The following is a 13494-nucleotide window of genomic DNA, read 5'->3' on the forward strand; positions in this document are numbered from 1 at the left end:
CATGCGTGGCATGAGGTGCACGCGCATTCAAACTCGCCCGTAGGAAAGCATTACGGCTGGATTAACCCTGCAGTGTAAACATAGCAGTTTTCTGAAACGGCTATGTTTTCAGCTGCAGGGTTAAAACTAGGGGGACCTGGCACCCAGACCACTTCATTGAGCTGAAGTGGTCTGCGTGCCTATAGTGGTCCTTTAACCCCTTAAGGACCAAACTTATGTAATAAAAGGGAATCATGACATGTCACACAATGGCAATGCTATCTGTATCTAGCCTTCTCAAAAAGCCAATTTGCAAGTATAATATATATACATATATTCTATAACTAATCGTATAATAGAGCAGAGTTGCTAGACTGGGTGTAGCATGTTTTCTCTCTTGAGCTAAAGTAAAATTTTAATTGTTTTATTATTATTAATTTTTTTTTTTTTTTTTTTATGCAGGTAAAGCCTTATAATGTTTATGTGACAGTTGCTTACCCTCCTGATACTGACACACCCGGTTTTACTGAGGAAAACAAATCAAAGGTAGTGTGGTTTATAATATATATATATATAATTTTTTTTTTAACTATATGATAGCTATTTGATAAATGTTACATGTCTTTGCCAATCTGGGCATGTGCGTCAGTAGCTTTGAATCGACTAATGTTATCCAACAGGTGAAAGACTGGATTGATGCCTAGTTGTATCTCCTCGGTGCACAGTGTTGCATTTATTTAGCTTATTTGATTTTAATGCATATTTTCTAAGGGGCACAACAACCAATGGTATATCTTGGTGGAATTCACTGTTGCCCATCATGCATTTTCTAAAAGGTTGGCATGCATTGGACTAATAGATGGAGTTACCAATCCCCCAGGGCTGCTTCTGCTGACATTTGTTTGAATTATTACACGCAAAACAAACGACACCTTATGTCCAGAATGCAAACGTTTATTTTCATTGTGCATTCAACCTAAATCTTTCTGTTCACACATTCCTTTAACCAAAGAATGGTCAATCTTTCTCATGCATTTCCCTTCTTTTTCCTACAGTATTTGCATCACATTAATATAAATAATTGCTAATTTGAAGTGGCTAATGCACTGTCAGTGCATATAGTGAACCTCACAATTGTATAATTTCTTCAAAACCTTTTGTATTTGTGTGTTTGCATGTATAGCCTTTGGAGACCAAGCTGATATCTGAAACCTCAAGCTTGTGCCCAGCAGATCAAGTTGCAAGAGTGATTGTAAAGGATGCTGTGGTAAGTACATGTGTCTTGTTTCAAATATTACCATTTTAACACAAACACAACGGATGTGTTCCTTCCAGTATTATCAGATATAGATCTGGGACCAGTGTGGATGAACCCCAATGGAATAATGATGACGTATAAACCCATTGACCTAAAGATGCTCAGGCCTACCCAGTCAAAGGCTGCATAATCAGAGAGCACTCCTTAACCTCATGGTCTGAATGCTCTAAAAGCACTATATACAACACAAGTTGTTCTATTTATGTGGACGCACTGAGCTTCCTGGCATAAATTCCTTGCTATTCACAGGTAACTTTGAACCAATCTGTAACTGCGGAATAGGACCCCAAAACTAGGGTCCTTGAGAGATGCAATTAATATTTTATTTTTATTGAATTGTGCTATTAGCTTTGCTTATGTCACTTAATTCTGTCATGACACATGGGAATCCAAATGTGATTCACAACATTTCTGTCAAAAAATAGGATTAGCTTTATGATGGGGTGAGCCACATACAATTAATGTTAATGGGGGAAAAAACAGAATTCATTCTTTTGTAGTGTGTATAGTGACTCTGTTTCCATAAAAAGCTGCCTTTGATTCCTTTATTCTGATGGACTCTCCTCCTCAGCTCAGAATGCAAGCATGCATGCATGCATTAAGGTGGAAAATACACAATATAGTAATATTTTTATATATGCATATGTATGTAAAATATGTGGAAAAATCTTTACATTTGTTATACTTTGTATAATAATGATAGATGACATAGTAACATAGTTAATCTTTCTAGTGTTTTGTTTTAGAGATAAACACCATTGTATATGATTTAGATATATAAGGATAATTTGTAAAAGCAAAGTATTTACCGCCTTTGTTCACAATGGTATGTAAAATTACATTATCTTTAAATGTTAAAAATACTCTTTTATTGGGGGGCGGAGCTAAGCGGCCATGCCGAGCGGTCGCACTGGACATGAGCTCCGTGCAAATTTGCTCCTAAACCACCAAATACAGCGCAAATTTGACCACAGCGAAAGCTGGGAGACCCGGAGAAGGGAAACCAAGCGATATAGCGCCAAGAGGCAAGCATCCCGACCGTAATCGGAAGCTCCTACCCGGGGATAGACCTGAGGCCTACCAGAGGCCTACCCAGATAAAGCGAGGAACTCCAGCCTCTCACCTGGAAGTCTCCCCGGAATCAGTCCCCCCCCCCCCCCCCCCCCCCCTCGCCGGAGAGGGATATCCCGGCACCTAAGCGACGATAGAAGCACAGAGGTGACAGACCTCCTGAGCCAACACGGCAACAGTAATCGCCAAGTCGGTGGAAAGCAACTAAAATGGCTGCCCAGCGACGCACACAAGCCCAATCGACCATGAACCCCCTCTGGGATTTCGACCGACTGTGAGCGAACTTCTGGGAGCTGCTGTGCGACCGCGGAATAGCCTACCATCTGGCCGTGAAAATGGTGTCCAAATGGGTCCGTCCAGTGACCAGGCGGCGCCATTACAGTTATCTTCTGCAAGCACCTAAACAAGCGACTAGACCCCGCGAACGACGACAAGCTCAAGGGCGGGAAACAACGCCATACCGCATAGGCAAATTCCATGGCCCCCACACTTGAGAGACCACGACGGCTAAGATGGCCTCCCACACAAGCTACCCACCAGCTCCAAAAGCAGGCGCCCAGCAAGGGTTACATCCACCCCTCCACAGCACAGCCGCAAAACGGAGAAATGACTCAGCGCCTTCCTACGAGACCCAGAGACGGCAAGCCTTCGCACTTCGGGGAGCTGGCACCAAAAATACCGACCACCGCTGGGAGCACACTCGCAACCCCAACACGGCATTGGTTGATCCAGCAGAGACTTGGACTTAACACCAGGCACAGTACCCACTATAACTCTGCATCACATACCCCACACGAACTCCCGCGAAACTCAGCCGAGAACGTCATATGTACCCACAGTTTTAGGTCTCTTTTCTTTTTAGGCGGCCATTGTTGGCCCTTGACACGCAGCGATACAGCTTACCGTTCAGTTTAAAGCATACCCACAGCATGACAATGCAACACGAGCCCCAGCATAACATATAGCTTAAACATGTAGACACAAACTGAAGGGTTTCTCTTGTCTATATCTAGTCGTTACACTTAAGGATAAATGTGCAGTTCCCTCAGGATATATTGAGTTGTATCTTTATGTCTATGCTAGCTTCACAAACTATAGCAGCATGTAAAATTATACCAATAGCTATGAGTGTATTACCCTATCTTATCTGTAAATAGTTTGTTCTTGCTAACTGATATGTGACATGTTGTTACTATAAGTTTCTGATTCCATTATGCATCAATATAGCCAAAATATGTGTCACTTCTTGTGGACTTCATCTTGTAATAACCTGTCACAAATACCAAAGCAACTAGAAAATTGTACCTAGCCTGTAGTAACCTCACTAAGCCTATTCTTCAGCGTTTGACAAATCATCTACTAACAAAAAAAAATGTGCAGATTCAACAATGCCACTTCAATGTATTACCCTGTAACAAATTTTGTCTGTTTATGCTGTTGTGGCATACCTGAGCAGCTTGTATTCTACGTTTGCACTACAAAAATAAAGAATTAAAAAAAAAAAAAAAATACTCTTTTATTTAAAATCTCTCAATATATTTAGAATAGTTGATAATTGGAAAAATGACATTATTCATCTTTCTTTGTCCTGTTAGGTAGAAGACAACTTATAAAATATTATATAGTTAGTGAGAGATACTCTTTAAAATCTATAAATAATTGAGAACACAATATAAAATAAGGATTGTCTTGGAAGCAATAAAGTTTTGTCTTTTAGATATTTTAATAAATAATTTATAGTAGAGTTTATAAGATTAAAGTATATGCTTGCAATATCATTAAAATAAAATAACATGCCCTCCTGAACATGTCAACATGTCCGCCTCTATGTCATTATAAGATGGAGCAGCATTTGTCTCCAAATCTCTCCCCTGTGTGCCAACATTAAAAAGGTACATATTTATACCTTAGATGTTCATTTTAGGTCCACCCTTAACTTGGCAAAGATACAAGGCCATAACTAAAACGTAAGGGTGCACACATCGTGGGAAATTCCATTAAGCTAAGACAAAATGGCGTAAGTTAGAACTATGCAGCATATTGTGCACTGAAAGTAGGTAAGCGTTTTTTTATTAAAGAAACATTGTATGGAAAAAAAATTTCATTTCTAACACGTTGTCAGTTTGCAATAGCTTAAAGACTAAGTACACAGTTTTAAAAATACAACTTTGCATTCTAAAACTTGTAATATTTGCATTTGCCCATTACAATACAATCTTCCCCTTGCAGCGCTCCCAGTGCTGCCTTCAAGAGCAGAAGCTGATTACATCTGTCACCTGCACGCAGTGTCATATGTGCCGAGAGTGTAACTAGCCCCTGGCACAAAACTGCAGATATCTTTGTATGTGCAGAAGTGTTCATGTAGGTTGGAGTAACCCTTAAGGTTCAGGAGAATTAAAACACGGTTACATTTCTACCCTGAATAAAAGGAGTCTTGACTTTTCCCTACAGATAGAGGCAGTATTCACCTACGGGAAGTTCCAGCCACCTTCTGAGAGAACAGGCAGAGCACCAAAAATTCAAGCCTTTTAAAACTTTAGAGCCAACTCCAATTCCCACTCCTTTAGGTATGAGTTATTCCAGTTTACTGTCCTCTGAGGATGGTAGAGCACTCTTGGCTGCGCCCTCCATGTTTTGTGTGTGTTACTTATCGGCATGGGATTTCTGGATGGCGACGTGCTTGAGTTCTTCCTGTAGGCTAAGTAAACAAAATGGAGATGTGGCATGCAAGCCGGGAGTGTACTTTTCACTTATCACATTCATCAATAGACTTTGCCAGGTGCCAGAACTGACCTTGATGTGGTGGCGCACATTTGGTGGGTCTGTCCTAAGTAGAATGCCTGTACGGATAGCAATGCGCTCCAAATATTGCGGCGTGTATTGAACATGTGCTAAGTGTTTTGGCGCATATCGTGTAACATTTAAACAGGTAATTGCTGAAATAAACTATTTAAAACCCAGTATAAGCTGGAGACCCACACAAACCAAAAAAAAAAATATATATATATATATATATATTTTTTTTTTTTTTTTTTTTTTTTAAGTAGAATTCTTGTTTCATGTGCTCATATGAGGAGTCTGATAATTTGCCATAATATATGATCTAGAAGTAAGTAGCAGAGTAAAGAAAACTCTACATAATAAAAGGTTAATTTACCCTGGACTGCAGAGATGCAAGGTAAGGTAAAAATAATTATCTTTAAATCTTCTGCTCCTCTCTGTTTGAAGACTGCATTGATTTGTATGCCGTATTGATTATTGTAAGTTACAAGTCAATATCAAATTGAATAGGCTGCATTTGTGTTTCCCTTAAACATTCTAATGAAATTTACAAACTGCATTACATTTACTTGTAACTGATTAATGCAATACCAGCTGCTCAGGCTCTTATTGTGTGAATTGTGAAAAAAAAGAGTTTAAAAATTCTCATTCTCATGGTATCTAAAACCAAATAAATGAACCCAGTTAAGTCATGTTCATGCATCTTGCTTCCTGGGCTCTTCAGAAGGAGCTAAACCAGATGTACTGTGTCGAATATAAGGCGCTTAAGGTACAGTTACAAAATAAATACTAATAAGCAGCTCAACACTCGTGTAGGTACCTCTAACCTAACACAATAACATGCAACTGAAATAGTGGAATATTGTTTGAGTGGAGAAAACCGACCACAACAAACGAGAACCCAGTGGAGCGCTAAATATATACACTTACCCTTATATAAGGGAATGAACAAAACAGAATGTGTAAATGGGAGAAATAGACAGAATATGGTGTAGTATGTCTTAAGTACATAAAATAATATATAGTCCATAAGAAACACACTCACATGGTGCTGAGCCTTATAGGGATAGGCTCAAGTCACTTGCGCAGAGGTATTTAAGTTTATACCAAAACTTCTTCTGTGTAGAGTACTCAAAAAGGAGAGAAAACAAATATAGTGAATTACCCTTACTGTAAAAGTGAATACAATATACCAATCACTGCTCACCTTGTTGATAGCCAAATGACTAGGCTCTCAGGGTAATGCGCACTGTGCCTTTAAGAGGGCACAACTCTTGTTTTAGCAGAGGACAACAGCAACATATGGGACTTGGAAAATAGATTAAAAAGAATTTATTTACCAAAATAATGGATATATAAAAACAATGTAAAAAAATACAAAATACCATAAGTATTATTTTTATTTATTTATTATTGCCATTTATATAGCGCCAATTACAATATTATGAGAGGGGGATTTAACTATAAATAGGACAATTACAAATAAACTTACAGGAACAATAGGTTGAAGAGGACCCTGCTCAAACGAGCTTACATTCTATAGGAGGTGGGGTGTAAAACACATTAGGACAGGAATTTGCAATCAAATAAGGTGGGCTGCCCTTTAGGAGAGGGCAAGAGACAGGTATGTGAGGTAAGGGTTAGTCTTGGAGGCCATAAGCTTTCCTAAAGAGATGGGTTTTAAGGCACTTCTTAAATGGTTTGCAAGACTAGGGGAGAGTCTGATGGCGGTAGGCAGGCTATTCCATAGGAAGGGAGCCGCCCGCGAGAAGTCCTGCAAGCGCGAGTTGGCCGTACGAGTGCGGACAACGGACAGGAGGTGGTCACGGGCAGAACGGAGAGACCGAGAAGGGACATACCTATGGATCTGTGAGGAGATATAAGAGGGGCTAGAGTTGTTCAGTGCTTTATAGGTGTGAGTTAGTACCTTGAATTGACTCCTATAGCATACAGGAAGCCAATGTAAGGACTGGCAGAGGGGTGAGGTGTGAGAGAAACGACTAGAGAGGAAAATCAATCTAGCAGCAGCATTCATTACGGACTGTAAGGGTGCAGTACGGCTATTGGGAAGACCAATCAGGAGAGGGTTACAATAATCCATGCGGGAAATTACTAGAGCATGGACAAGCTCCTTGGTAGTATCTGGTGCAAGAAAGGGGCGGATGCGGGCTATGTTTTTAAGATGGAATCTACATGCTGGATGTGAGGCTCAAAGGTGAGACCAGAGTCAAGTATGACGCCAAGACAGCGCGCTTGCAAGGATGGACTAATGTTGGTGCCACAAACTTGGAGGTAGAGCGAAAGATGAGGATCAGTATTAGGAGGAGGAAAGACAAGGAGCTCAGTTTTTGAGAGATTGAGTTTCAGAAAGCGGGAGGACATCCAGTCAGAGATGGAAGAAAGGCAAGCAGTGACACGTTGCAGGACGGCAGGGGAGAGGTCCGGGGAGGAGAGATATAGCTGGGTGTCATCAGCGTACAGGTGGTAGTGAAATCCAAAAGAGGTAATAAGTTTGCCAAGAGAGGCAGTATAAAAAGAAAATAGAAGGGGACCAAGGACGGAGCCTTGGGGAACTCCAACTGAGACAGGGCAAGGGGAGGAGGTATCATTAGAAAAGGAGACACTGAATGAGCGTTGGGAGAGATAAGAGGAAAACCATGAGAGGACAGAGTCACAGAGACCAAGCGATTGAAGAGTTTGAAGAAGGAGAGCATGATCAACGGTGTCAAAGGCCGCTGAGAGGTCAAGAAGAATTGGTATGGAGTAGTGGCCTTTGGATTTAGCTGCGATTAGGTCCCAAAATGGAAGATATGCCGTCCAAAATTGTCTTCCGAGGGAGCACCAGGCCTCTAGGACTTTTATTTAAACACATGATAGGTGAACCTCAAAGAAAAATATACCCCTACCTAAAAAAAAGAAACAAGGAAAATTGACTGGTGGGGCTATGGGGGTGGGAATAATTTATAGCTTCACTTATTTATATTGTTTAACACCTTTTAATGGTTTGGTTCAGGTTAATATTTACTTGTGGTGCTGCCATGGCTGGCCAACAAAAGACTTAATTTACCGGTGTATGTTGGATGCAGTGCTGCAGTATAATAATACAACTTAATGTTTTAATATAAAATCTTTTTATTTTTTTTCAGCAAGGTAATTTCAATAGTTCAGTTGGGTCGGATGGCTATATGTTGTCATCTTTGACTTGTGGGATGTCACCTGTCACAACCATCACGGAAGGACTTCAACAGGTAAGGCATGCTCCTAATGAAAAGCAAGATTTAGTATAGGTGCTTCACGATATTCAGATATTCTCTTTCACCTCTACCAGATTGTTACTTTTTAAGTCCATTAAATTACTGCTTAATTTTCAACAATCTGATTGAAAGGAGTAATTTGGCAGGTAGTCAGGAGTGAGTAGTGTGTTTCTTGCTGTGAGCATGTCCACTTACTAAAGTGTATGTCTATTGCCTGCAAAATGTTGGTTTAGTGGTGTATTGTGGTGCCAACAATACAAATCAACTGGTCATCTTCTAGTCTGTGCTTATTGCTTGGCTTGGTGCGTGGTTACTGTGATTCATCCAATACCCCGTTGCATGTGAAGGATCCAAGTGAGCTGAATGAGTGACACATTATTTTACTCTCTCTTTCCCAGGTATTTCAGACTGCAATGAAACCTGAACCAGCGGTGCACACCGTACATTTATTACATCCTACACGGATGCAAACATATTACATTCGTACTATACGTCTGTAACACATCCCTTAGATGTACACTTTACAATTGCATCACACGCAGTACACACCTACTTCACACAAGTACTCCGTTTATCACAGGCATATATGAGTACTGCAGTATTTGCAATATGTTAGACACAGCAGGACTAAATAAAACTCCCATAAAACTCCTTCTGTGTATCATCTCATGATGCGCCATGCATATTTTATTGAATCACATGTGGCTGTTCAACTGGAACAAAAAGAGAACAACCATAGAATAAGCAGTAGGAACCGTATAGATGCATTTATGTAGCAAAGCTTTGCATTAATAAAATGGTAGGAAAAATAATCCCCTAGCATAATGAAATGTAACCTTGCCTACTTATTACCCCAAACACATGGGTTATTTATATTATCCCTTTAGGAAAAACTTGTCTAACACGAAACTGGTCACATTTTATGTATTGTGACAAAATTGCTGGTATGTAATAAAAATATGCTTCTAACTTCAGGGGAGAACTTTAATAAAGCAAAACGTAGATATGAGTTAGAGCAGACTTTATTTTTGTATTTTTTTTAATTACTATGTATCGATTTATAGAAAGTCTGAATCTGTTGTGCTACTGTACTTCTATTTAATTTATTTATGTATATTGGTAACAGCTGCTTCTCCTTTTTTTTTTTTTTTTTTTTTTTTAGGTTGTCACTATGGGTCTGTTCCGCACAATTGCTTTGTTTTATCTGGGAAGTTTTGACAGTATTGTACGTCGATGCATGATGGAGAGACAAGCCTGTCAGAAAGCTGACAAAACAGACTGACCATCTTGAATTTTATGAACTTGTATAAACTGCCTGCTGCTAGGTAAACAAATGCCCTACAATTCCCCCAAATCTTGATTAGTCTACCTATTCATTATGGCACTGCACTTATGAACAGACAAGAGCATATTTTCTAAAAGCTCAGTCAGCTTGGCACTGTGCAAACTGTACGAAAAAGTATTTGGTTTAAATTGTGCCCAAGATGTTGTGCTGAGAGAGTAAGTATTGGAAAGAGATCGTGTTGCACACTGCTCCTTATAAGTTGCATTCTTGAATATCATTATAATTCTTGCATTACTGAATTACTGTGTATAGAAGCTTTGTTCTTGCATTCTATCTTATTTCTTCTTTCCAAACAGTCAGACTATTTCATGAATTTAATAGGATGGTATGTTTTCGTAATTGACATCAAATTTATATAATATTCGGCAAAACAACTTTTAGCTTATAAAATCAGTTTTAGTATGTAGATCACGCCCCTGCAGTTTCACTGCTCAATTCTCTGCCATTTAGGAGTTAAATCACTTTTGTTTCTGTTAATGAAGACTTTATCCACACTAAGAAATTCTAAATAAAACTGAATGTGCAATCAAGAAAGTGTAAACCTTAGATTTCGCTAGACAGGAATTGTTAAAAACTACTGTGCATGTCACATGCTGGGCAGTGTTACAAGGGCTGTATAAACAAAGTGATAGAAGTCCCAGATAGAAGAGAACTGAGCAGTAAGACTGCAGGGGCATAATTTATACAGCCAAACCGCTTTATTAAGCTAGTTGTTTTGGTAACTAGTGTCCCTTTAAGTGGAACCCTACCAACACACCATACACATTTCAGATATGTTTTATTTTCTGGGCCTGAGGTAATGCTTGAGTGAGGCTCAGTTTTCGCTCGATGTATTTACAAAAGCATTCCACTTTCTCCATCACCTTTTTAATGCATAATGGCGATAATCCATGAAACCTATACAAATTAGAAAGCAGTAGATATACACCTTCTGAGAAACCCCACTTGTTGCAAATCTGCCTTCCTCTTATTGAGTGTGAGCTCAGAACATATCCTATAAATACCACGTTTAAAAAAACAAGAGAACTGCAGATGAAGTATCAAAAGTCCCAAATAGCTTCATCAAGATACGAATAAAGTGATCTGCAATTCATCTTATTCATAGCTTACTAAAGAACTACTTTTTACATTTTTATATTAAACTATTAATATATTAATATCCTTTTTTTTTTTTTTTATTCTTTTTTTTTTTTTTTTTGCATTATGGATTGAATTAATAAATACAAATGGCAAGGGTGCTATTTGCAGTTTGGAGTGTCCCTTTAAGACCCTTCAAATATATTAGAATCGAGCTGCCCCCAAAATAAATTGACATTGATCAATAGATATCAAGGAGTATAATTTCTGATTTCTTTGTCAGATTGATAACCAGTTATAAAGACCTAAATGGTCAGTCTATTGGAAATGAAAGTCTCTTGGGTGTGCTTTTGCCCATTTTGGCACACACACACACACACACACACACACACACACACACACACACCCTACCCCTACCCCCCCTAGTTTTAACCCTGCTGCTGAAAACATAGCAGTTTCAGAGAAACTGCTATGTTTACACTGCAGGGTTAATCCAGCCCCTAGTGGCTGTCTCCCAGACCACTAGAGGTCCTTCTGCAGTTTATCCTAAGTAAATAGCATTTATTTGACGCTGGACGTCCTCACAGACCTCCAGCGTCAAAAAAGATCCCCATGGAAAAGCATTAAGTAATGCTTTCCTATGGATGGGTTTGAATGCGTACGTGCCTTTGACCGTGCATGCGCATTCTTCTCCACTCGGGAGCTGACGTCGATGGAGGAGGAGAGGTGTAGAGGGAGCCCGGCACTGGATTAAGGTTAGCAAATAAATAGTTAACCATTTATTCACCACGGAACGGGGCCCTAGTCACCGTTTAGGTGACTAGGGCTCTATAGTATTAGGAATACATATTTGTGTTCCTAACGCTATAGTGTTCCTTTAAAAATTACATGATTTATGGATGTTAAGTGTCATTTTTTTACTTTTTCCCTGAGAGAGGAACCTTACCATACCATAGTTACCATAGTGATTGTAATGTAAATATGCACTTTCTTTTCATCAAGCAAGTGATCAGGACGTCCCCTTCTCATCAGTCTCATTTGTTTAGATTAGCATAACCACCAAGTGTCCGCTACGGTTTCTAATTATTTTATTGATCTCTTTTTCCTTGCAAACTCTGCGTTGATTTTTGACTGTGAAGAACCCACCTGCTTCTTGTGACCGCACCAGATCTTCTATATATTCTTTGTGTTTGATTATTTTCTACATGCTATTTTTTGAAAGGTAGAGAATAGGACAGATGGATAATCTTGACTGTAATGCTCTAAGAATCATGGTAGATGTAATGAAGAAACATCTAGGTGCTCTTATTGCCCATCATCAAGTAGTTTGAGAAATAACACTAGCGTGAGATCAGTTTGGGGATTTTTGTCTTTTTTTTTTTTTTTATCCTGTGGTTTAAGTGTGTAACATGACAGTACAAAAGAGTTAGATTAAATTAAGATTTAGGTCTGTTTTAAAAGAAGGTGGAACCTTGTAAAAAGGATAAATTCGGGGGGGGCGGAGCCTGACCAGCAAACTGAGCGGTCGCAAGTTCGATGAGCTCCCACTACACTTGGCAAATATATAGAAATAATCTACGACAATAAGCCTGACATTATGCCGGGGTACGCCACCCACGCCAGGGGCACCCCGGGAATCCATCTGATACCCAAAGCGACAAAACTCCATGATCGGGCACAAGAGTCAGCAAACTGCGGCTTGCGGTGGACGGAGCTGGGGAGAGACGGCCGCTCTCTTCACCCTCACACCGAAGCCACGGATCTCCTACCCCCCCAGGACCAGTGGGGGTGATCCTGGTCCACTCTCGAAAGCAACTGGGCTAGAGAAGCTACAGGCAGCGGGGCCAAACAAGCAACCTACCAAAGCAGAGGCCCACACAATGGCGGCCGCCACATGCACTGCCAAACGCAGCAACAAGGGAGCCGACACTCTATCAAGACTTAACGCTATATTCGATGCCTTTTGGGCAAAAATGGCGAGCAAGGAGAGGTAAGCGAAGATGGAGGCATACTCACACACAGAAACGATTGCACAGCCCACCCACAGAAGAGCAGCCATACCGCCGAAAGGAGCTCAGAGACGGTGCCATAGAAGGAGGCCTTTCCCGCCAAAAAGGAAATCCAGGTGGCCGCACCGCACATCACGACAGGACCCCCTTAAGCTCAACACCTCACCGACAACAGCCATGAAGCCAGTCGGAGAACACCATCCCTCACTGCACCGAACCCGGATGCCGCTGAAGGGGCCCCAACAGACCTCACTAGACGCATCTTCTTTCATCACACCTCACACAGGTCCTCGCAGCAACAGCCAGAAGGGCTCAATACTGGGACTTTCACGACTGGACTCTGTGTCAACCCGTCCGGGTATCGGCTAGACGCAATGCGGGATTGTAAACAAGGGCACTGCTAGCCCTCCATAACACCCTGAAACACAGCAAGTATAGCTTAATGTGTACCCACATGTTTAACATATGGTACACTTAACGCGTTACACATAACTCAAAACGACCCCCTATGTGGAATGTATATAGCATAACGAATCTCTGGGTGACGGCCATAGCTATGTTTAAACTAAGCAGATCATCCTAACCCTCATATTCAGCAACATACATCTGGCCCTCGAATGGCATCTTAACCCTGCTGCCACCGATAGAATGCTAGTAGAA

At 40.5% G+C, this 13494-nt stretch overlaps 1 protein-coding gene across 2 annotated transcripts in view; it reads left to right on the forward strand.

Moving 5' to 3' along the window:
- KDSR (3-ketodihydrosphingosine reductase) overlaps positions 1 to 10906 on the forward strand; it is a 35940-nt gene extending 25034 nt beyond the window's left edge. For both annotated transcript variants that reach the window (XM_063451809.1, XM_063451808.1), the window contains exons 8-11: positions 442 to 525; positions 1163 to 1246; positions 8296 to 8397; positions 9566 to 10906. In XM_063451809.1, the coding sequence (XP_063307879.1) occupies positions 442 to 525; positions 1163 to 1246; positions 8296 to 8397; positions 9566 to 9685 (390 nt within the window). In that variant the 3' untranslated portion in view covers positions 9686 to 10906. The remainder of the gene's footprint in view (positions 1 to 441; positions 526 to 1162; positions 1247 to 8295; positions 8398 to 9565) is intronic.
- Positions 10907 to 13494: the final 2588 nt, after the last annotated feature.

The sequence above is a fragment of the Pelobates fuscus genome, chromosome 4, assembly GCF_036172605.1.
Source record: "Pelobates fuscus isolate aPelFus1 chromosome 4, aPelFus1.pri, whole genome shotgun sequence".
NCBI classification, from domain to species: Eukaryota; Metazoa; Chordata; class Amphibia; order Anura; family Pelobatidae; genus Pelobates; species Pelobates fuscus.